Source organism: Caretta caretta, chromosome 6 (assembly GCF_965140235.1).
Source record: "Caretta caretta isolate rCarCar2 chromosome 6, rCarCar1.hap1, whole genome shotgun sequence".
In the NCBI taxonomy this organism is placed as follows: Eukaryota; Metazoa; Chordata; order Testudines; family Cheloniidae; genus Caretta; species Caretta caretta.
In genome coordinates this window covers 32,064,964-32,091,005 of record NC_134211.1, presented here as the reverse complement: position 1 = coordinate 32,091,005, position 26,042 = coordinate 32,064,964, and the positions used below count along the sequence as shown (strand labels likewise).

The following is a 26,042-nucleotide window of genomic DNA, read 5'->3' as shown; positions in this document are numbered from 1 at the left end:
TGTCTTTAATAAAGCTTCTCATAATGGAGCAGCAGTACCATGCCTAGACAGCAGTACATTCATTGTTACCAAATTATGAGATGTTATTTCTCAGAGAGAGAAATGTGTCAAAATTAGTTATTAGCTGAAAAATCATACAAGCATATCCCAATTATTAAAAACAAGATACAGCAAAAATACTTACAGGAGTGCCTTGCATAATACAGTCTATAAAGAATGAAAAGTGAGACTTACATAAATTAAAGGTGACATTGCTTACAGATGCTCTTTTTGATTTAGTATTTGCATATTCTTAATTTTTCTCTTGGTCTCTTTCTCTTCTTAGCTTCCTTCTCCCTAATTCATGGTTTTAATGTATTCATGGTTTAGAGCCTTGCTTCCTTCTATTTGATCCACTAGTGTGCTTTCTATGCCAAGACTTTTCTACTTCTCTTGCGTGCAATCTGATTCTTTTATGTTCTACCCTTTGTGCGCGTGTGCACACGTGCACGCACGCACACAATTCATATTCTCATACCTTCCCCATTTTGGGGATTTTATTTTCTTTCTCTGTGCAGTGGTTCCTCTGTCTTTGGTTTTTTTTGCTTTGCAACTAACCCACCTTTGTTTTTGTTCTCAGCATAACAAAGGCCTCATCGTAGTTTTATTACCTGTATTCTTATTTTTATTTCTAGTGTGTATTGTGTTATGTGAACTTTTTTATGCTTATGCATCATCAGTTTTATGGTCCTGTTTTATGGTATTAATGTTGGTATGGCAGTAGTTATAGTTGCACAACTCAGTACAATAGAATATATTTTAAAATGGGCATTAGAAATTGGGTGATTTGATTGGCTAATAAGAATTCTGAGCTGTGTCTGCAATCAGCACAATTCACTGCTCAGAACTTGTAAAATTCGGAACAGTGAATTGTGTTGCTAACAGTCACAGCTCAGAACTTCTGACCTTATTCCTTAATTAGCAATATAAATATTTTTAAATTAGCATTTTATAATCACAGCAATGCTAGAACAATGTAGCATTAATTCACACCTAGTTGTGTTGATAGCACAAGATTGAACATACTGTACGTGAGTTAATAGAATCCATTTCACACTTCTTTTATTGCTTAATTTGAAAATAGTATTAGAGAAAGCGGTAGGATATTCTTCTATTAACTCTGTTTTTGCAAGTGGCGCCTCCCTCGCCCTCCGCATCACGGCATAAGTTTCTGGTCTTCCCTTAATGGGTTTAAAGAAGCTATTACAACCATTACTGCCACTATCATGACTTTGACCCTTCTAGGCTACTACTAATGCCTCCCTTTGACATGCTCCATCCTGACACCCAGTGTATTATTGCCACCAGAGGCTTGATCTCTACTTATCTGGGGGGCATAAGGTGACTCAGACTGTCTCTGCATAATGGGACAATGCCAGCATAATGCATTTTTATATATAATTTAAGCTGAGGTGTACTTTAAACTTTCCATTTTGTTTCTATTTTAATGTGAAGTGATAGAATCATAAACAATAGTAATCAATGAAGACAGTCCATTAACATGTAGAAGTATGTTAGTTTATTGATGAATAAAGGAATCTTGTTGCTCAGTATGCTAAGTGTATGCCTAAATTCTGTTGTGTACTGGGTAGGGGTAAAGAGTTTCTTTCCTGTGTGCAATCAGCACTGCTTTGTAGCAGTTCAGAGGGTGTTAATATAGACAGCTAGCTAACATGTTACCCTATAGGTAAGGCTTTTACCTAAGAAGGCAAATCTAGTCCTCCCTCCCTCGTCCATGTCCCGTGGCTAGTGTATACATTGCTTATAGCACTAACCAATAGCTGACGGCAGATATGGGGTACACAAATCCTGTCACTGTCCAATATTTACAGCATCATAGATTAAAATGAAGCCACGCTTTAAAATTCTTTCTTTTCTTGAAATTGAGTTCCATGTGGATAAGTGCCGGGGAAGGGAGAGGAAAAAACCATGAAGGATAAAAGAGAACAGAGTAGTTTTTGTTAAAAGTGATTTTGAGATTAAAGCTTTACGGGAGGAAAAAATGCTAAAATATTAATTTTATGTTTACCTTAACAAAATTAAAAATTAAAACAAAGTAAAAGAAATCCCAGGATAAAAATTTTATACTTTGATACAAAGTGACAGACATCCTTCACTAGGAGATGCCAACTACATTTTCAGTAGCTATTTCTGTGTTTTGAGAGTAGAGCTAAAAACTTAATTTGTGGCAAATAATTTATTTGATTAATTTAGGCTTTATTTCTGTTTTCAAACAGTCCACGAGCAGAATTTATTCACTATTTGAAATTATTTGCCATGTAAGTCTTTGTCTGTAGATTGTTCACAAGCAACTTGTTATGAATATTTGAAATTTAATTTCTGGTGATTAGTTTTTATTCAAAACATAGGTCGTATATTTCTGCTCTCTGATTTGATCATCATTCAGTAGACTGTAGTTTCCATGGTAAATACTTTGCATTTACAAGTCCAAAATTTACTTTCCATGAATATTATATTGTGATCACTTCGAATTTGGCGTTTCTGTGAACATTCCTTTCGGTAAACTAGAATGTTCACAGAAACCAAACACAAAAGGGTCAAGAACATATGCAAAGGAAGTTCATTTATTTAATATTTGCACAAATGTTTTCTTAATATTTGCCCAGCTTTGTTTTGAATGTGTTCATTTGTTTGTTTCTTTCCACATTAGTCCGTATATAATTAATATAAAAGATAAAAATGTAGTAATGCTGTATTGTATTATTTCCTTTAAGTGTAAACTGAATTGGCGGACATGAAGTCCAATACCATGTAGTCCAGTCATTTGTTTTAATATTGTACTTACTCTACTATCAAGAAATTTGTTATATAATTTATTTGATACCAAGAAATACCAGGGATGTCTGTGTTCGCAAATAATTTACACACATGTATCTCCTAGATATTTTTCTGACACTTCTGTAGATTTATTTTCTTAATCACTTTTCTGTTGACACATTAGTTTAGATTATACCACATCAGGCAATTTCCACATTATGTAGCTCAATAAAGTGTCGAGATATGACTACATATAGTAAATGTCAAATTTAAAAAGATCAAAGTTACTTAATTTCCTATAGTGCAGTTCTTTCCTGAAAATTGACTTTGGTCAAAGGATATCATGAGTTTCCATCCTTCTCTCTCAATGACTTATGTCAATTTTTTTTCAATTTACAGATTTAAAAAAATGTTCTAATTGCTAGTGCCACAAACTCAACCTGGGCTCTGAGAACTGAACTAGGCTCTTTCTGACTCGTGCATTTTGCGGGCTGAGACTGTGTTTACCTCTGTTTGAACAACCCCATGCAAAATAATTTATTAGGTTGAAAGATCTGAAGGCACCATGATAATCATCTAGTCCGACCACCTGCATAACATAGACCACAGAACAATAATTCCTAAATTGAGCCCAGTGACTTGTGGTTGAACAAGAGCATATCTCTTAGAAAAACATCCAGTCCTGATTTAAAGACTTCAACTGACAGAGAACCAATCACATGTCTTGGTCAATTATTTCAATAGTTTATTATCATTGTTAAAAATTTGCACCTTATTTCCAGTTTGAATTTTTCTAACTTTAGCTTCCAGCCATTGGATTTTGTTACACCTTTGTCTGCCAGATTAAAAATCTGTGAGATATTAGTCATCTTCTCCCTTTGTGGGTTGTGACTGAGACTGTAATTAAGTTACCCCTTAACCTGCTTTTTGATAAGCCCCTTAATCTCTCCTAGTAAAGTATATTTTTCAGATCCTGAAATATTCTTACAGATCCCTTCTGAACCTTCTCCAGTCATACTGGTCTGTTTTATTTTGTGTACCTGTTATTCCATGAGTGGAAAATGGTAAGAATCTATTAATTGACCTTACTTTTATTGTAGATTATGTGGTGACCCACCCTTTATAGCAAGCTCAGAAGAAAACCTTTTTGAACTAATAAAGAAAGGAGAACTGCACTTTAATAATCCAATCTGGCAAACAGTTAGTGAGGCTGGTAAGTACTAACTATCTGACAAAACAAACACCAAGAATACAACAATGAACTCAGCAAACAATTACAGTATTTTGAACCTCCTTAAGTAATTTTCTCATAAAAGTAAAATTGAGTCTAAGAAAAAAATTCACTTAAATGATTTCATGAACTAACTTCATCTCATTATAAGTAAAATATTCTCTGCTGAATTAAAGCACTCACAGACATTTGGGAGATGTGTTGGGTTTGTTATAATTAACAGAAATTAGATTTATCAAAGTGTCTTTTTATAGCTAAACATGTACTGCAGCTACTTCTGAGAGTAGATCCTGCCCACCGAATCACAGCTAATGAATTGCTTGATAACCTGTGGATAACAGTAAGTTTTGAGTTTTTTCTTTAAAAAATTCTTCCCATCTTACGTTTTCTAACTGAATTTTGACCTTCCAGCCATGGATGCTGTATCACCTCTGTCCTTTCCAATAAATAAACAGACATAGCCTCCTATTTGGGTCCCATCCAGTTCCCACTGAAGTCAATAGGAGTATATCCACTGACTCTAGTGGGCTTTGGATAAGGCCCTTAATCTCTTACCAGGGGCTGAGACTGCGTTTCTTGCCCAGGCAAATTTATGTTGACTTCAAAGGGTGTTTCATCTCCATAAGGAAGTACAGAATCGGGTCCTAGCTGATTAAATCTCACAACATTCCTGTAAAGTTGGTCAATATAATTATACTTGTTTTTTTAGAGGGGCAAATTGAGCCACAGAGAAATAGTGACTTTTCCTAGACAAGTGAGTTATAGAGCCAGGAAGAAAATCTAGGAGTTCCAAACCCATTCTCTAAGTTCTGTAATCACTGCACTATGGTATAGAACATCTAAACGATGAGACTATTAAACACTCAGATGGTTATCAAAACACATGCACCCCATTATGCAGCTAATTGGAAGGTCAGGCAGAGGGGATGGAGATGGGGAGATAGCAACAAAATAGTAGTGGTAGCCATCCTTAATTGCTCTTGCAGCTGGGCTCAATGCTAAGAGGACACAGAGGCACCTGAGGCTCATCAAGAATCATTGGCTCTGTAGGGGAGCTAGAACACCTCTCTATACGTCACTCAGAATGAGCTACCAGTTTCTCATCACTCCTTCAGCTCCAACAGAGCCACTCCAGCAGCAATAACATGGCCCTGCTCCAGCTGAGCAGGGAGATCTCAGAGGAGACAATCAACTACTGTCATGTGAATTCTTGAGGCAGGGCCACAGCTGACCCTGGCACTCTCTCACTGGCTTGTGAAGTGTGATGACACCTATATTAATTCTGCCTTGACGTACCAAGAGAACCTCCCTGTTCTGTGCATCAGTAAACTGTGGACCTGGAAATCTGCTGTAATTTTTGGTTTGTGGCTTACCAAACTGTACATTGGTGGAGTTCTAGTGTAAATCATGTATAAGAGCTACAAAATTTAAACAGAACATTCCCCTAATTCATAATAAACCTTTCCTTTTCATACTATACATTTCTCAAACACTAGACTTAATTTACTGTGTTATTCATTTAAAAAGTAAGTAGGAGAATAGTTTTTCTCAGATCTAGCTATGCATTTTTCACTGAGCCCCATGTAAATTATTTTTATAATTACTGGTAGTAATTATGTGTCCAACACCTGCAAATTTTAGTTTCAGCACAGGACAATAACCCAGATTCTCTGTCAAGTTTGGATTTTTATAGATAATGGGATGGATTTTTAGCCCAAGATCATATTGGCTTCTGCTATCACAGACCCTGAGAGCAACCCCCCAGCTGCAGGAAGTCCATTGGTGAGGGGAGTGTAGTTACAGAAGGCATCTACAACCACTCCTCTGTCAAGGACGAGTGTACTGAAAAGTGGGAACCAGGGGATGTGCTGATTTAACAGAACCCCAGGTACAAGGATCCAAGCATAATGTAAAGCTGTTCCTTCATGACAAAACTCTCCGGAGCCAGTAGTACTGCAGACAGCAATCTCTCTCCTACCACCACTCTTATAAATTAAGTGTGGGAACGCATAACTGAACTCTAAGAAAATACCCATTTTAACTGACTCTGTTTAAAAAATGGGTGCACTTATCATGGCGGTTTCCTTAAATGTAGATGGGACTTCTGTTGAATATATGCATATCTCTGTTCAGACCTGAGTCCTGCAACTGTTTTTTATTAGTAAACTGTTTTATTTAATTTGCCCCCAAACATTTGTTTTCTTGTATACGAGGCACTGATATTGTGGCATTCGAAGAGGAGTAGTTAAATGTTTTTCAGTTTCCAATAAGAAACTCGCTAGATTTGCTAAGGAGTGTAGAGTGAGGAAGTGAGGACTTTCAGTGATAAGTGATACTACTTATGTGTTGTCTTCAGTGTTCCTTAAGATATCTGAGGGATCTGTAGCTCCTGTTTAACTTCAGTGGGAGTTGTAGGTGCCCAGTACTGAAAATCAGGCCACTAGTTTCTACTTCATGCTTGTGCTTTGATAGCATTTTTGAAGTGTCCAGATAGGTAACATGAAAGTGCAATATCATGTAGAGATTTGTAGTGCATAAAAAAATAAAAAATTAACCCCTCGGTGCCAAGTGACACATGAGTTCCTGCATAAGAGTTAATGCATTTGGCATTACAATTTCCCATCAGGAAATCTCAACCACCTGTACCCAAAAGTTATACAGTCACAAGTCATCCTGCATAACAAAAAGTGACATGTCAAAGATAAATGTGGCAAAATAATAAACAAAATTCATTGTAGAATTACATTGCAGTTACAGTTAAATCAACAAACCTCAAGACCAATTTTAGTTTGTAATTACCACAGAGGTTTATCTGTTGTCTGTTTCAGACGCTATGTAGTTTGGCTGTGGGCTGTGCAAAGGGTTGCTGATTAATTATTTACAAATACTTATTAATACAATTTTATTTCTGGTTTTGATTATTTTTGATATACACCATTTTGCTGCTTTTCCCAACCCTTTTCACTTTCCCCTTTCATCATCTGAAAAAATAGGCAAAAAAGAGTCCAGAAAAGAGGAATCTTGTTAAGGTCATGTGAAGGCGAATAATTGTACGGCTTGTGTTTAAAGGATCTGCTGGTACATTATATTTTGAACATCATCCATATAATTCTCTTCAGGAATTTTTAGAACCAATATAGTTTATTATTTTGTGCATAGTTTAGTGCAATCCTATAATTTTCTATCAACTGTTCAACCTTGATATTTGCACACAACCTATATTCCATTTCCTTTCTATCTAGCACTGTATATTTTAAGCTAGAAGGTACTACATCTCTTTTTTGCTTCACTGCCCACTGTGAGAATGTCTGAGGTGTTTTCTCAGCACTGAGACTGGCAGAGGGTGCTGTTTCCTTTCAGACAAGGGGTTTGGATTTCCCCCTGCTATTAATGTTTTTTTTTCTTGGTTCAGTCTGTGAGCACTGTTGAAGGTGAATTCTTCCACAGGGTGGATGTTTTATCATTTTCTGGTGCGGTGATACAATTTCTCTTTGGTGAAGTTACCAGTACATGATCTTGCTTGACGTGGAACCTGGAGGCACAGCATCTTTCTAAGTATAAACTTCCACATGCAGAATGAGATTTTTCATTTCTTTTGGCTACAAACTTCTCAAAATCAACCTTCAGTAAAACAAACCTCTACTATTTAATTTATGGCCCCAATTCAGCAGAACATTTAAGCACATGCTTAAACCCATTCCTATTCTGCAGATTACATAAAGGTGTGCTTCACTCCCATTTAAGTCCAGGGCATTTAAAAATGTTCCTAAAGGTATACAATGCCTTAAAGCCCAGATTTTTTAATGTATTTAGGCATTGCCTCAGAAAGGTCGTAACTGATTCACTCATACAACATTCCTGTAAAGTAGATCGGTATTATTTATATCTATTATATAGATGGGCAATTTGAGCCACAGAGAAATTGTGGCTTTCCCAAGGCAATTAATGCATTTAACTGCCTTAGGAGCCTAACTCTGAGCTTCAAAAGTGATTTAGGAGCCTAAATCATATTGACATTCAACAAGACTTAGTCTCCAAAATCAGCTAGTTTTTGGAACACTGAGCAGAACAATACTAAAAGAGTTTTTTAAATCGTTTAGGTACAAAAATAATCCTGGCAATGGTATTGGTCCATGGAAATGGTAGATTTATAAATAATAATACAGAAAATGCAGAGTTGTTCAGTAAATATTCCTGTTCTTTATTTTGGGAAAAACAGATGATATAGTCTCATCATATGGTGATAACACTTTTTCCATTCATAGAATCATAGAATATCAGGGTTGGAAGGGACCTTAACAGGTCATCTAGTCCAACCCCCTGCTCAAAGCAGGACCAATCCCCAACTAAATCATCCCAGCCAGGGCTTTGTCAAGCCTGACCTTAAAAACCTCTAAGGAAGGAGATTCCACCACCTCCCTAGGTAATCCATTCCCGTGCTTCACCACCCTCCTAGTGAAAAAGTTTTTCCTAATATCCAACCTAAACCTCCCGCACTGCAATTTGAGACCATTACTCCTTGTTCTGTCATCTGCCACCACTGAGAACAGTCTAGATCTATCCTCTTTGGAACCCCCTTGCAGGTAGTTGAAAGCAGCTATCAAATCCTCCCCTCATTCTTCTCTTCTGCAGACTAAATAATCCCAGTTCCCTCAGCTTCTCCTCATAAATCACGTGCTCCAGCCCCCTAATAATTTTTGTTGCCCTTTGCTGGACTCTTTCCAATTTTTCCACATCCTTCTTGTAGTGTGGGGCCCAAAACTGGACACAGTACTCCAGATGAGGCCTCACCAATGCCGAATAGAGGGGAATGATCACGTCCCTCGATCTGCTGGCAAGGCTCCTATTTATACAGCCTAAAATGCCGTTCGCCTTCTTGGCAAAAGGGCACGCTGTTGACTCATATACAGCTTCTTGTCCATTGTAACCCCTGCAGAACTGCTGCCTAGCTGCTTAGTCCCTAGTCTGTAGCAGTGCATGGGATTCTTCCATCCTAAGTGCAGGACTCTGCACTTGTCCTTGTTGAACCTCATCAGATTTCTTTTGGCCCAATCCTCTAATTTGTCTTGGTCCCTCTGTATCTTATCCCAACCTTCCAGCATATCTACCACTCCTCCCAGTTTAGTGTCACCTGCTCCATGATTTTTCCAGGGACTGAGGTGAGGCTGACTGGGCTGTAGTTTCCTGGATCCTCCTCCTTTCCTTTTTTAAAGATGGGCAATACATTGGCCTTTTTCCAGTCATCCGGGATCCCCGATCCACATCCCTGATCGCCATGAGTTTTCAAAGATAATGGCCAATGGCTCTGCAATCACATCAACCAACTCCTTTAGCACCCTCGGATGCAGCACATCCAGCCCCATGGACTTGTTCTTGTCCAGCTTTTCTTAATAGTCCTGAACCACTTCTTTCTCCACAGAGGGCTGGTCACCTCCTCCCCATACTGTGCTGCCCACTGCAGTAGTCTGGGAGCTGACCTTGTTTGTGAAGACAGAGGCAAAAAAAGCATTGAGTACATTAGCTTTTTCCACATCCTCTGTCACTAGATTGCCTCCCTCATTCAGTAAGGGGCCCACACGTTCCTTGACTTTCTTCTTGTTGCTAACATACCTGAAGAAACCCTTCCTGTTACTCTTAACATCCCTTGCTAGCTGCAACTCCAAGTGTGATTTGGCCTTCCTGATTTCACTCCTGCATGCCTGAGCAATATTTTTATACTCCTCCCTGGTCATTTGTCCGATTTTCTACTTCTTGTAAGCTTCTTTTTTGTGTTTAAGATTGGCAAGGATTTCACTGTTAAGCCAAGCTGGTCACCTGCCATATTTACTGTTCTTTCTACACATTGGGATGGTTTGTTCCGGCAACCTCAATAAGGATTTTTTAAAATACAGCCAAATCTCCTGGACTTCTTTCCCCTTCATGTTATTCTCCCAGAGGATCCTGCCCATCAGTTCCCTGAGGGAGTCAAAGTCTGCTTTTCTGAAGTCCAGGGTCCGTATTCTGCTGTTCTCCTTTCCTCCTTGTGTCAGGATCCTGAACTCAACCATCTTATGGTCACTGCCTCCCAGGTTCTCATCCACTTTTGCTTCCCCTACTGATTCTTCCCAGTTTCTGAGCAGCAGGTCAAGAAGAGCTCTACCCCTAGTTGGTTCCTCCAGCACTTGCACCAGGAAGTTGTCCCCTACACTTTCCAAAAACATCCTGGATTGTCTGTGCATCCACTAGTATCTCTGGAGAATGTTAAATAGAAGCTACTAAAGCCAGATCTTTTTAAATCAGCAGGTCCAGACTCTTGCATTCAAGAGTTTTAAAAGAGCTGGCTGAGGAGCTCACAAGATCATTAATGTTGATTTTCTATAAATCTTGGAGTACTGGAGAAGTTCCAGAAGACTTTAAAAAAGCTAATGGTGTGCCAATTTTTAAAAAGGGTAAATAGGATGACCAGGGTAATTATAGGCCTGTCAGCCTGGCATTGATCCCAGGCAAAATAATGGAGTGATTTATATGGGACTCAATTACTAAAGAATTAAAGAAAGGTAATGTAATTAATGTAAAAAGAAAAGAAGTACTTGTGGCACCTTAGAGACTAACCAATTTATTTGAGCATAAGCTTTCGTGAGCTACAGCTCACTTCATGGGATGCATACTGTGGAAAGTGTAGAAGATCTTTTCATACACACAAAGCATGAAAAAATACCTCCCCCCCCACTCTCCTGCTGGTAATAGCTTATCTAAAGTGATCACTCTCCTTACAATGTGTATGATAATCAAGTTGGGCCATTTCCAGCACAAATCCAGGTTTTCTCACCCCCCCCCCACAAACCCACTCTTCTGCTGGTAATAGCTTATCTAAAGTGACCACTCTCCTTACAATGTGCATGATAATCAAGGTGGGCCATTTCCAGCACAAATCCAGGGTTTAACAAGAATGTCTGGGGTGGGGGGGTAGGAAAAAAAAGGGGAAATAGGTTACCTTGCATAATGACTTAGCCATTCCCAGTCTCTATTCAAGCCTAAGTTAATTGTATCCAATTTGCAAATGAATTCCAATTCAACAGTTTCTTGCTGGAGTCTGGATTTGAAGTTTTTTTGTTGTAATATTGCAACTTTCATGTCTTTAAATCGCGTGACCAGAGAGATTGAAGTGTTCTCCAACTGGTTTATGAATGTTATAATTCTTGATATCTGATTTGTGTCCATTTATTCTTTTACGTAGAGACTGTTCAGTTTGACCAATGTACATGGCAGAGGGGCATTGCTGGCACATGATGGCATATATCACATTCAGTCTAGCAGAGAAAGATATAACATGAACCAATGGCTGGTAGTTGAAGCTGAACAAATTCAGACTTAACAGTGAGAGTAATTAACCAATGGGACAGTTTACCAAGGGTCCATCACTGGCAATTTTTAAATCAAGATTGAATGTTATTCCCAAGGAATTATTTTGAGGCTATTTTATGGCCTCTATTATATAGGAGATCAGACTGGAGGCTCACAGTGGTCCCTTCTGGCCTTGGAATGCATGAATATATACCTTTAAAATTCCAGGCTAAGTGCTTAGCTAAATAGGGAAGGACTGTTGAATCAGAGCCTTACAGAGAAGTCACTCCCTTCATTAAATAACCAACAGGAAAAACATTAGTGTTTTATTGTCCTTAATCCTGTCTTCCTCCACACATGTCACAGCTGCAAACCACCCTGAACACATTCGGAACCTGTGTGCTTCTGCACAGGAAACAGGATGTGGAGGCACCACAGGAGGCAAAGCACAACTCTCCGTGGACTCTGTTCTGATGAAACGTGGACATGGCAGAGAGATGACCTAGAGCCACTGGAAAAATCCCCAGTGGGATGGGGATGGTAAATAGCTGAGGTTGGAAAGATGTAAAATGTATAACCCAAGTGGAAAGGCCACCTCTGAAGACACAGACAAAAAGGCTTCCATAGCCAAGAAAGAAAGAACAATGACTGCAATTAGAGCAGATATTAAAGTCCTAACAGAGTTTAAGATGATGAAAACAGACAACCATATCAAATTAACAGCAGTTCAGAAGAAGGTGACAAAATGCTGAGTTTTAAAAAAGCCCCTCTCCCTATATATCAAATGGATGCTAGACAGAGGGACAGAGACAATAACGAATTCATAATTAAAGAGAACTTAAAGAGAACACGACAAAAAGTGAATGTGGGAAAACTTAACTATAAAAACAGCTTAGCTAATGGGACAGATTACCAAAGGAGTTGGTGGAATTGCCATTATTACTGATACTTACTACTACACTTGATCCGTCTCTATCAGGGATAATGATAATGACATTTTCAGTTCTGGAAGAATGCAAAGGAGTGATGTGACAGGGTAAAACATCCAGGAAAGGGATAAGGACTACCTGTCCATCACATAGCCCAACCAGGTATTTAAGGAAAAGAGATGTCCTTTTTCTGGGGCCTGAGAGACACAAGGGGAAAGTCTCTGGAGACTACATCCTTTGTTGGTCAGGGAAATTGCTTTGTTTTAGCGTTACGAGTTTTGTGTTTGAACAATAAATTGTGCCCAGAGGCAGACACCTGCAATAGACTCAGGCATGGCACTAGTTCTTTCCTGGGATGGTGAGATAGCTCATCAGCTTACACAGAGACTAAATGACCCATCTGACAATCATTTTAACCCTGTGACTTCTGTGATTCTGTAGAGCATGTATTTGAAAATAATGATGAGGGTCAAAGCATTTAAAACAGAGATGGGAGTTGGTCTCTCACAGACATCTTTTATGCTACAACTGAGTTCAGAACTTGGTTTCCACATTTTTCCACTAGACGCAAAATCGTATATTTTATTAATAACACGTTTCAAGAAGAGAAGCAGTTGTACAATAATTTTTCCAGTTACTTTCGCTTCTGCTTTTATGAACTACGTTTGCTAGTTGATTTTATTGCTGTCCTTGCAAGTTTATCCCATGTTATTTATTTTATGTGTATATTGCATTTGCTGTGGGTGAGAAGCTCCTGTCTCTTTATATTAACATATCTCTTATATATTGACAGATGTAGTCAGAGTTCTCTTAGCTAATCATTGTCTCTCACTTCACTCTGAATGGAAAATCATAAAAATGAGTGTTTTTGTCACATTAAGTATGTGCGAGGCAACATGCTTGCTCCCCCATGCCTAGTTATATAGTTATTCTGTTCTTTATTTTTAAAAAAAAATGTTCCACAGCTTCTTAACCCTAAAATTCCTCCGGGTGCACCACATTTATCAGTCTATTTAAAGTTTTTATCTGCCTCTGCCAACTTTCCTCGTGGTGTCAGTAGCATATTTGGACATGTTGAGACATATTTTTCTTCAACTTACTACATCTCCACCCTGATTTGAAGACTCCACTGTTATTTCTATAATGTGACTCAAGACTGGCTCTTTCTCAACAGCTGACAGGATTTTGCCTGTGCTTGAGTGCTACCTTGGCAATATACAGTTTGTTTCCTTATAAAGACTCAGTCATGACTTCCCCCATATTTTCATCCAAAGAAGTGCTGCCCTGTAACTCCTAATGACTTGAAGTCTTATAGGAATGGAGGGAACTCAGCACTTGCAGTAGATACGTGGCACTTTTTAACATCAGAGGGTCAAAGCCTACATTTTGAATTATTGAGTTCCCTGCTGCCATTGCCTTTTCTTGTGCCCAGTTCTCTGGCCCTTATTGTGTGCAGAAGTGTATTTTTCAATGTTTTAATTGTTTTTTGGGGGAGTTTTTATTTTTAAATCTCAGATTCACAGAATCAATTACCAGTAAAACTGAAAAGCATTTAGTGAAATTGTTAGTCCTGGTTATATCCGTGACTCATTCTTTTTACTGTAACCCAGATTTTATCTCCCACTGTGGTTTCTGATCAACATATCCCAGAACTCTCTGCTTCCTCTTGAAAATTCTCACTGATGAACCTTTAATTTTCCTGAGTTTTCTGTAGTGGGGCAAGTTGGCTTTTAAGATCAGCAGTCTACTGGTGCTCACTAAGCTGAAACTGTGTGTCTTTCTAGATATGTGCTGGGTGTCTTTATGGAGGAAATACCGCATCTTACATTATTCACAAATAACTGGACATCTCTTCATTTTGTGTCTTGAATCTTACTGAAACATACACTCTTAAAACCCAAACAGAAAAAGCTGAAAAAGGAAGACAAAAGAAAATGAAACAATGTAAAGACAGCCAATTAGTAATCCACCACTCTACCCACAATTAGCAGCAGATGCTAGCCAATTAAACTCAACAGGTGTTCAAATGAGCCAACGCAGACAATTAACTTAAATGATTCCACTTTCTTAAAAATTGTCAGAATACAAACTCCCACTTCTCTTTATGTGCTAAATAATTATGTGGAGCTCTTTAAGGCCTAGATTTTTTTTTTTAAAGGCCTAAACTCAGCCTGATTTTATGGGTACAATTCAATGTACTTATATATTTAACTGCCTGATTGTGCCTGCAAATGAGGTAGTTAGTTTAGTGTCTGTGCCATCCATTTTGCCCACATTTAATTGCAGATTTAAGTAAATGAATCCATTCCTAGTTTACTCGGCACATGTGCCCTATTTCACATAAAAGAAATTCATTCCAGGCACTAACACTCAAGTATAAAAAGACAAAGTCTGAGTCAGAACTCTTAATTGACATATTGTGTCTAGCAATTAGATTGAGGACTTAGAGTAAGGATTCATGTATTCTACTTCTTACTTTGCCGTTGATTCACTATATGACTTTGGACAAATCACATGCTCTGTGTTTCAGTTTACCTATCTCTTCAGAGGAGATAATTAAACTACACAACAACTCTGTATTTCCAATTAATGCTAGTAAAACTCTCTGAGATTCTCGATGATAGATGGTATATGAACAGAGTATTATTTAGTATTAGAACTCCTTTCAAAAACTCAACAGAAAAACAAATTTTACTCTTCAAAGCAAACCTGTCTTGCACACATCGTACATTTGAACTTCTCTCCAAACTTTCAGAATCACAACACAGAGAGAGGGAATGTATGAATGAATGGTATAGGCTTTACAAAATTGCACAAGCAAGGTGAAGTGACGGTAAATAGAATAATTATTTAGGTTCCTATAGTCTCCTCTGCCTCCCTGAGCAGAGGGAACAAGAGCCTGATGGATCTAAAAAAGGGCAGCGCTGCTTCCACAGCACTGTTTCCTCCAACCCCCTAGAAGTTCTCCCACTCTTTATGGAGGTTCCATAGGATTTCAGACTGTACTGTTTGTTTCTGGTCCAAATATTTTGCTTGCATTGGGGTGGGGGAGGTTCAAACCATGCCCCTCTCTTGAGAAATCAGTGCCATAGTAGTTTTAAATAGGATACGTTCTGGCATTTATTTACTGTATTTGGGATCTCAGGTAGAAAGCAATACAAAAACACATGTGTTTTCAGATATGGAGCTTACAGCAAATAGGCAAATTACTTTGGTGTTAAATTTTCTAATATTCTAATATCCAATAAGTGAAAAAAAAACCTCAATTGTTACCATGTAGGGTGAAACACATATTGTCCAGAGACCATTTAATGTCCTAGAGCTGATGAAGGAATGGAATAACAACCTGGACATTGGTGAAGTTTGCAATGTCGAAGAAGAACTGAATAGTCCATCTACTGCATTGAGTCAGGATAACATGATTGAAGAGCAGGAAAGTCCTGTTAGCAGCAATGGCAACTCAGAGGTTGGTGCAGAAACTGAAACCGAGAGTGGGAATAGCAAACCGTGGACACCCACAAAACAGGTATGTATGCAATACTCTGAACAAATAAAGCACTATATAAGTGCTAAATATTATTAGGGGTCAATAAATTGGTAAGGTAAGGAATGGTGAACATGACCTACTGCCATAGAGGATCGCTGGAACCTAATGAAAGATTTATACATAGGGTACAGAATCTGAATAAATACAAGGATACAGGATGAGCTGTCAACTGTACAATTACCCTGTGAAGAGAAACAAAACCAGACTGACTCAGAGTACTAATTCTTTAAGAATCTGTTGCTCCTGTTTACTCCTTAAGCTGGTGTGTGTGCAGAAACTTAACAGAAAAGGAATAGGATATTAAGGAACTGATATTTAGGGCAGATGAGGAAGAATCTCTGATGGATACACCATTCTTTCCTTCCACATTCCTTCTGCATTCTGTAAGTAGGAGTCATGAGAAACCATCCTGGAGGAAGTGAAGGAAAAGGTAAACAATAGTTCACAAGCAACACATGTATAAGCCACTAGTGACATAGTGAATACCAAGGTATAATGCATATAATAAGCATTGCTATGATTTCTCAGATGACTTGTTGCTTAAAATATTGAATTTTCATAGCAAGCAGCTGAATCCCTGGCCTGAAGAGACTAAAAGCCATAATGCAAATGCTGGTGGTTCTGCACTAGTTATGACTTCTCTGTCTCTTAGATTTATTGATCAAAATGCAGACTGTTCCTGTGCAGCACGTTGAAGTCTTCACTGTTATACAGGATGGTGCCTGCTCTGGAAAAGGTTCCACTTAGCAGAGAATCAGCCTTGGATATGGAGCTGCAATTCTGTGACTATATCAGAGCAGAATATTCTTGTTTGAATTAGAAGCTCCTCCACCCCCCTATATAACTGGACTTTGCATAGGTAGTTCCATAGGGATATGGGGAAGAAATTCTCTCCTCACTCAAACTGCAGAGCTGCTCCTCAGCTGCAACTGTAGCCTTGATGCCTTGGTAGCCCCTGCTGCAGTGGGGGAAGAGGGGTGGTGGCAATGCCTTGTGGATTTGAGAAGTATACGCTCCTCAAAGTCACCATGTTCCTGCACACCAACTGCCGAGAGACACATACACAAGCTATGCAGAGCTGGGCTCCCCAAGTGCTAACCCCCTCTTGTCCATACAGTGGAACTATTCCCAAGACCATTTGATCTGGGGTCTCCATTGGAGGAAGGAGCTGGATTTTGCCATTAGGGAAAGGTGTGCTTAACACACACGGAAGAACTGAGCTGTGTACGAAGTTCACTGATGGTAGACTTGCAAGTAAAAAAATATATATAAAGAGCCTCATAAATGGGTCTAACTTTTGTCAGTTAAATATTTAATCGATCCATCTGCCTCTCGAGCTATGTTTGAGGCTATCCAGTATGTCTACACTACGATTAAGCAGTGTGTGGCACCAGTCTCAGAGCCCAGGCTCCAGCCCAGGTCTTTTATCACAGTGTAGACATATTGTAGGCCCTTTTCTAGCCGCCTAAGTATATTTGGTTTATTACTCCAACCACTTGATTCTTCTTTCACAGGTCAACAAGAAAAAAAATAACACAAGTGCTTTACCAAATGGGACACTTAAAAAGAAGAGTGTAACCTCCAAGCCATCCATGGCTGTAAGTGTTCTCTCAGAAACACTTTTTCCAATTATCTTCAGTTTTACTTAGTTTTATGTTTTCTTTGCTGACATTTTATTTTAAGACACTTTTAGAATAAGAGAAAAAATAGTGTTTAACTAGAGACAGGCGAGTTCTTATTCACTTTTTAAAATATTGTTTTGCAATAAGATTTACAATTGATTTCTGTTATGAAACAAAAGTGCTTGAAGATGTAGCATCTCCCATGGAAAGTGGTAGATGCCTCGCATCTTGGAAAATCAGGCCACTTGTTGTAGGTTCCTAGGTATGGATTGCTAAAGAAGCACGCAATTTTTAAAATTTTTGTGGTAAATCCTATGTTATCTATGTTAAAATTTCTTTGACTTAAAAGGATACAGCGCAAGTGAGTGAAGGATGAGATTTGTGCAGAAGAAAAAAATAGAATTTATAAAGATAAACATTAAGGGCTAGTTCCTCAGCTGGTGTAAATTGACATCATTCCATTTAAGTCATCAGCTGATTCATACTAGCTGAGACTCTGGCCCAAGGAGTACTCTTACAATAGTTAACTGCATTTTGTCAGGAATTAAAAAAATGAAATGATTGACATTTATGGGATGGCTGTTAACTGCTTTATCAGTTTAGCAGTTTTTTTTTTTTTAAATCAGTCCTAGCAAGATGAGAAACCTGGAAATTAGAGAATAAGACTTGGTGAACTAAAGAATATTGGTACGCTCCTGCATTGGCCAAGTGTTAATCAAGATGCAGAACAGAAAAAATAGTCCTAATTACACATTTATAAAGAATAAAGATAAGAGCTTGAAAATGTATTTGGATTGTTATGATAATTGAATAACAATAATAGTGATTATTATATTCCTTAAAATCATAAATCTTGGTACAGAAGTCTGGCTAGTGAAGACTAATATCAGATAATTATAGTTGGATGTAAGTAGTCCTAAACAGGTATTAAGAATGTAGTCTTGTCCCCAAAGCATGGGATTTTAGATTAGTGGAATGTAAGCTGTGTAAGTATACCGCAGAAGAAGATAAAGAGTTGCATTTTTCATAAATCAGCTTCTCTTGCACTTTATAATGTCCTTTACTGTCTTTAAATACTTTTTTATTTTACATTGCTGTAGGATAATACTGGCATGGTACCACTACATAACTCATCTGCTTTTTGTTTGTACTGTGATGTCTAACATTATTTTGGTCCCTCATATTTAAAAACACACATATATTAAACTTCTTTTTTAATTATAGTTCCCAGCAGGTAGGTCAGTATCTCCAGTGTCAAATTCAAGGCGAAATCAGGAGAGTCAAGAGAGGAAGGGGGAAACAGAAAAGTCCTCTGTGTCTTCAAGCCAGGGATCGGGAAATAAAAACATACAAAAACCCACTACCACACTTAAAACCAAAAAGAAATCATAGGGGTTCCATCAACTTTGAACAACACAGAAATGGGGCAACTTACTTGTGCCAAAATGAGAACACTGCATAAAAACGGACAAGTACATCCTGAACTGTTAACCTTTTTGCTTTCCTGAGCCCTGTAATAGGCAGAAAGCTCTGGCTTTCCTCTAACACTGAAGAAGATTCCAAAGCAGTGTGAACTCCTAACCTGTAAGAGGACATCCACTGATAGTATTGTTGTCACACAGAAGATTATCAAATTGTCTAAATATGTATGTAACTTATTTGTTCTACGCTAGCAGGCGCTGTGCATGTGAGTAGCTCACTACTATGAATCCACTTGCTATGTTTTACTTAGATTCATTAGTTTTGTCACAAACATTTATGGGGGAAAAAATGAGAGGCCAGAATCTGTAATGGTGGGGTTCCTAATAACAGCATGCCCTTTGCACTATAAGAATTTTCTAGGAAATTGCTTATAAAGTTGCTCTAGGCATTATAGCACAAATAGTTGGGTCAATGAAATTTGTTACTGCTATTTTAGGTCACTGTAGATTGCTTACAAAACTTATTTTAAACTTGATAAATGGGAGATGTATTTTTGAAGCATGATCAAATTGTTGTGGTTCTTGCTGATAAACTTCTGATGTGTTGATGAAATACTTAAATAAAAGCAGATGTTAGAATAATGGCCTTTACATGGTAATTTATCTTCCTGTTCAAAAGGACAGTGAAGTGTGCTGTTAAGCTACTTGTTGTGCATTTGTGTAAAATGAGAATGTATTCTATTGTTCAAAACTCAGGGCCTCTCTCTGAAGGTAAGTCTTACCTGTAAACCTTCACATTGTTCCACTGGGGGAGCAAATTCTTGGTTAGTTAAAACTTTATATTACAAATTATTCAATCACTTATGCTCAGGACATTCACTGTGTATTGGGGACCAAATAGATTTTTCTCTTGTTCCCCACAAAAATACTTGAGTTTATTTTGTTCTTGTCAGAACCTAGATATCACACATTTTGACCTGTTTCTATTGGGTCATAAATAATCCTATTAAATTCAAACAAATTGTGCAGGAATCTGGACATTTAAAAAAACATTTATGATAAATCCGTTAAAATCTCTGTTGAATCATTCAATATCAACACAATGAAAAACCACTCAAATTCTCTCTGAAGCCTATAGATAGATCCTGCATGTTTAAGTACCTTTATATGGATTGTTAATCTTCTAGTTGGTGTTTTTATCTTACAACATACAGTGAGTTCAAGGATGTAAATTCTCCAGACTATACTAAATTTGATAAGAGTATAAATTTCTATATTCATCTGATTTTAATTCTATCAGAATATCACTTTAACCAGGCAGTCCTTCCAGTATTTTTCCTATGCAGTCTTGGTTGTCTCAGCAAAGTCCTGTTCCACATACTGGATCTAACAGTCTCTCTGTTTTTATTTGAAGCGGACAAAGCCTCTTACAAAGTCCATCTGGATTTCTGAGTCTCATGACACCAACTTCTTTAGGCCACAGTCTGACCTATCTCTTGTGGCTATTAACTTGCATTGCTCATTCTTTTCCTTTAGTGAGACAGTCACTTTAAGGACATGTCGGAACTCACTCTGTTAGAGCTGTGGCTGCATCATTAGCCAACCTCAGGTCAGTCCTACCTGATCACAGTAGTTGCATAGCTGCAAAATGAAGTTCTTTCACTGACTTGATACAGTGTCTAGGGTGCCTGTGTTCTGTGTTCAAATAAGTTCTTTTATAACATATATGGAATTTTTAGAAGCCCAGCAGACATGCTGACAATCTGCCACTGCTGCTCTTTTGAACCATGGGAACCTGAAAATTTACTGCCCCACATCAAAGGAGTATACCATTTTTACAGTGCTGGTACTGTACAATAAGTAACATTTACCTTTAAAGTCAGGAGAATTATTTATTTCCCACTCTCCTGACGAATTACATAGGTACCCAATTCTGTGGAGCTTAGTGATTCCTAGCCTTTTTGATTTGAACATGCCTGTTTGGCGGATCAGCGTAGGGCCCCCTCTACACAGGAGCTGCCTTGTCCTGGCATGCTGTGCTTTGTTGCAGTTGCCATATCTCATCTGTTTGTAGTCCATTCTCTGTCTTTTTCCTAGTGGTCTCTCGATCTTTTTCCAGTCTGTATGTATAGTTCTGGTTTTCTTTTAAATTGTTATTGCTTCCTCTGTCCTCCAGTGTTCTTTCCCTTCTTCTTGTCCTTCCTTCGGTGGGAGGTAGTATTTGCCTTCCTTGGCGGTAGTGGAGACAGAATGGTATTGTCCCCCTGGTTGCAGAGCAGGTCGGGGCCAGCTTAAAAGCTGCATTACTGCTGCTGCTGTCTCGGCACCCCTTCGAATCCCACAGAGAGGAAGCTGGCACATGTACAGTAGTGCTAGTGGAGGTAGGGTGACTAGACAGCAAGTGTGAAAAATTGGGACAGGGGTTGCCGGGTAATAGGAGCCTATATAAGAAAAAGACCCAAAAATTGGGACTGTCCCTATAAAATCGGGACATCTGGTCACTGGTACCTCCATGCACATAGCAAGCGGCACTTGCTGCAGGGATGCACCTGTTCCCCACCCCACCACCCGACAGGCTGGGGAATGCTGGTGCAGCTCCCTGAGCAGCACTTCTCACATGCGTGCTAACAAATGATCAGGTTTGCGGTATGACTTTGGGGAGGGTTCATCCCACAGGCCTTGGAAAGACTGTTGTGAGTTTTGGCCTCCCCTTTCTCCCTGGCAGGCTTACTTGTTCATCACTGAGAAGTGATAGACCCTGCCTCCTTGACACACTTGATAAAATTTCTAAGTTTACCTGTCAGATATTCTGGGTGAAATATAGCATCCAATTTGGTGTGCAGGGATTGGAAAGGGCTTATGACTCTACCCTTGTTAGGATCCCAAAGGCTGGAGAAGCCTCCATTAAATCAGTAATTGCTGGGGTTTGATCAGATAAACCTATTCTTAAACTAAAAATACCCCTTACTGTAGCTCCATGCATTCTTTTACCTTGTTTCTTGCTTCTGTCTTTTCTTCATTCCTTTTTCAGTGTCCACATTTTCCCTCAGTTGAATTCTTCCTTCTTTAAAGTTTTTTTTTTATCAAGCCTCCCTTTCATTCCTTCTTTGATGTGGTCTTTCCTCCTTTTCCCGCTTTGTATCTTGAGTGCTTGTCTTCCTCTCCCCAGCTCTTTCTGCATCACTGCTTACCCACTCCACTGAGCTCAATAGCTTGCAAGGGACTTTGCCCATTTCCCTTTTGTTTCCCCCTTTTCCCACTGTGCCTGTTTCTCCCCTCTGCTCCTACTCTCTGTTGCTTCCCATTCCATCCTACTTATATCCACTTAAGCAGCCTCCAGTACTGTGCTCTCTTCCTCTGCTCCCCCATCCTGGTATGTGTCTCTCTTCCTTACACCCCTTTTCCTAGTGCTTTTTATTCTTTCCCCTTACCACTTGCCTGTCACTGTGTCATCAAGATGAAAGATGAGTCAATGGTAACATTCAGATCAACATATTATGTGTCTTTCTCAGACTTACACCTCAGCTTTTCCTGCTGCTCCTAACTTTCGCGCTGCATCTCGGTTGACATTTTCCTTCCAATTTGCTGCAAGTGATAGCAAGGCTGGGGGAGTTGATGCAAGCTGTCTATCAGCATTTTAACCACGACTCTCGTCTAACCCAATGCAGAGCAGGGCTAAATGACATAGTAGTTTAAATGTTGGTGGCTGGTGGCAGCCTGTCTACACTAGTGCTCCCACTGTTTCTACCACCAGTGGAACTGCACCAGCGGGAAATCTGAAATACTAATGTAGATAAGGCTTTAATCAACAGTAACCTGATCCTTTAAAAATGCAACACCACTTCATTTATTTCTCATTCCACACATACAATTTTAATAGGTACAATCACCCTTAAGAATGTTTCAAATATTAATATTATGTACAATTACAAAGCAGAACCCTTTTTCTGTATGAAATGATCAGCGTCTTTGAACTGAGCACGTAGTTTGCTCTGTGAACATCAGGTTTACTATAAATCAGAAACTTACTCGTTGCCGTGTTAGACCGAATTAAGTGCAGAGCAATGTCAGGCTTTTTTGTTTTATTTTTCTCAGAAGAGGCTGACTGGTGTATTTTTGCCACCCCTTCAGGTGTATAAAGTTTGCAAGCAAAATGTTTAAAAATAGGTGAGGCACATGAGGGAGCCAAAACAGATGACCTGTTGATTTCAGGACACCCAAAGAGAAGAATTTTCCTTACAGAATGGTTGCATTATTGCACTTGTCATATTTTTCCCCATTGTCTTACTAGCAAGAGTTCACTGGGTTTTTTTATGTTGTAACACTTGAGTGCTTGGTAAATCTGCCCCTCTGAAAAACTGTGTTGTGAAATTCTATACTTGTTTTCAGGAATATTACACTTTTTGTGAGCAGCCACAAAATATATTTGAAAACATTTAACATTGTTCTTTACCCCACAAGGTTCACCTGAGAGAGAGGAAGTGACATTAGAAGTCTCATACAGTAAATGGATTTCACAGCCCATGAATAAAAAGACAAAAAGTATCTTCCTTTTCAGATTTGAACTGTAAAGCCAGTGGGTGCATATACTGTTGACATGGCAGCATGCACTGGTAGAGTGATGTTTTATAAGAAAAGTGTCATAATTTCAATTTCGGGTCAGACAAGATTTAAGAATCACTGTAACGTTTTATTTTCCTTCATTTCCATCAGAGTGTTAGCTCTTGCTGTGTGTTGGTGAATATGTATCCAGAGGATGGTATGTAGGAATCCTTTTCCTTTTCTACTACAATCCCTTAGTATTCACTTTCTAACAGTAGCCCTTTACACTGAATATCCTTTTAAACAGACCAAGAACAGTTACATAGCTTTTTTTCCTGATTGTGTGGACAGTATCTTGTATGTAAGTATTTAAGGGAATGAGAAGCATTTCCTAACTGGTCTTGAAGGAGATTAAAAGTACCAGATGGTTTGTTTCCTCTCCTTTTTGAAACAACCAATCCCATTTCTCCAGTGACACCTGTTGTGGAACTTCTTTGTACTCTTTCCCTATGTTACTTTCTGCCTCAGAGTTTGTATGCGAGTGTGTGTGTTTTTGTGTGTGTGTGTGCGCATGCATTTAAAATTTGCTGTTTGGTAACCCCTTGCAATGGGTTACTCTAACTCATCACATTCAGATGGTTTAACAAAGGATCAGTTAACTACTCTCCACATATCTGGATTTTAAATTTGGTCCATACTTAAGCATAACCCTAACTCTGATTCTAGGAACACGTTACCTGAGGTAATGCTCAGGCTTATTTAAAAAGAGTACAGGTGTTAGGCATCATTTGTACCTACATGCTGGCATTATATATTATATGAGTGTCTGATTATTTTTGCCTACCTGCTTCATGTCCATTGGATAAAAAATGTCAGTTACAACAGGTTCAAGGATCCATCTGTTTCCTGTCTTTCTCATCTATCTGCATTAAACAGTTTTTAGACTATAAAATGGCCTACCATCTCTCTCTCTCTCTCTGTCTCTCTCTGACGGTTAAATGCGAAAAATGATCAGTTTCCGCCAGTTTGATGGAGTACCAGCGGTAGATTACAGTGGGATCCTTGGATTCTGAACACCATGGTCAGAGATGCTGTGGACAAAGCAATAAGTCTAGGGCCAAGCTGTAGGTTGAGATTTAATAGGAATCTGAATGCTGCTGGTCAGCTGCTTGCTAGGGGGATCTGACCTGCCTTGCTTAAGAGGAAGCTCAGGTAGTAAGGGGTGGCTGGAAGGAAGTCTGTCTAGGAAGTAGGACTGGGGTGTAAATCTGAATGACCGGTAGAGGAAGGAGGAGGGTGGGAACTAGAAGGAAGACACTGCTGGTGAGCCTAAAATGTTGATGAATACAGGCACTGGTTAGCCTTATTCCACCCTTGTGCAGCAGTATGCTATTAATTGACCAAAAGAGCCCAGGCAGGATGATTCTGTAACCTAGATGCCAGAAATCTGATCATCCCAGGAGAGTAACACACAACTCCTATTGATTTCGCTAGGATTTGCACATGCACATCTTCTGGGATGATCTGACCTTAGGAACATTCTTATCCATATTAAGGAACAGGATGGGAGTTACACTTTTAGTTACACTTAAAAATAGTGTAGATGGGGGATGCACTGCATGGGTGAGTAGAGTACATACCCAGCAAGTTCAGGTGTGTCTTTACTCACCTAAGCACATCGACACTGCTATTTATACCTGTGCTGGGCAGGGGCATGTCGTCTATGTACTCTACACATTGCTGAAAAGAGTGTGCATTGGAGACGTACCTTAAGTGTCTAGCCTGTTTCCCCCTCCACATATGTAGGAGGGAGCTGGAAAATTCCAGTTTTCATAACAGCTTGAATGCTAAGATCTGGCTACCTCACATCTCTCATCATTGTTCACTTATTTACACCAAGTATGATTTCTGAACCAGAACAATGAATTAATTTACCTTTCTACCACAATCAAAACAAATGTCTATTAGGAAGCCCGATGTATGATGTAAAATTACTTTGAACCAATATTCTTGGCTGGTATAATTTGAATTTAATAATAGGAGTGAAGTTTAATTAAAAAGTATGCTAGAAGTGAATTTATCGTTCATGTTAATGCTATGTAATATAACAGTATAGCATAGCTTATCATGCATTTGTTTATAATCTGCCCAGAAAGCAGAAAAGCACTGTAAGCATCACTGTATCCATTTTTGGAGTCTGTTAATACAATAAAAGATTGCAATAAAAGTGACTCATTTTTCTTAAGTATCTGGTTTGCTAATTATCCAAAAAGATATATGGACAGGGTAGTCCATAGTACTAGAGTAGTCTAAATTAGAACCCTGTCTGCCAGAGAATGCACTAGGGAGTTATTGCAGCATTCTCAGCATTAAAACTAAGAATTTTTTTGAAAAAGATTGTGCATTGCTGTGTACGATCAAAGAAAAGGAGAGGTGGTGTGAGTCAGAGAAGGCGGGAAAAACTCAGCAACACAACGGTTCCAGCTATTGCAAATGACTTCTGAGGAAAAAAGTCTCCACATAATTTATAATAAAGAGAAGTTATGTCAGAGACAAAAAGAACAGTCATTTGCCCTTTGCCTGTTTACTTTTAGTGAATTTTAGTGCTCA

At 38.7% G+C, this 26,042-nt stretch overlaps 1 protein-coding gene across 9 annotated transcripts in view; it reads left to right on the top strand.

Moving 5' to 3' along the window:
* STK33 (serine/threonine kinase 33) overlaps positions 1–19,532 on the top strand; it is a 98,878-nt gene extending 79,346 nt beyond the window's left edge. For all 9 annotated transcript variants that reach the window (XM_048854319.2, XM_048854324.2, XM_048854323.2 and 6 more), the window contains 5 exons: positions 3,918–4,030; positions 4,303–4,388; positions 15,581–15,826; positions 17,362–17,445; positions 18,694–19,532. In XM_048854319.2, the coding sequence (XP_048710276.1) occupies positions 3,918–4,030; positions 4,303–4,388; positions 15,581–15,826; positions 17,362–17,445; positions 18,694–18,861 (697 nt within the window). In that variant the 3' untranslated portion in view covers positions 18,862–19,532. The remainder of the gene's footprint in view (positions 1–3,917; positions 4,031–4,302; positions 4,389–15,580; positions 15,827–17,361; positions 17,446–18,693) is intronic.
* Positions 19,533–26,042: the final 6,510 nt, after the last annotated feature.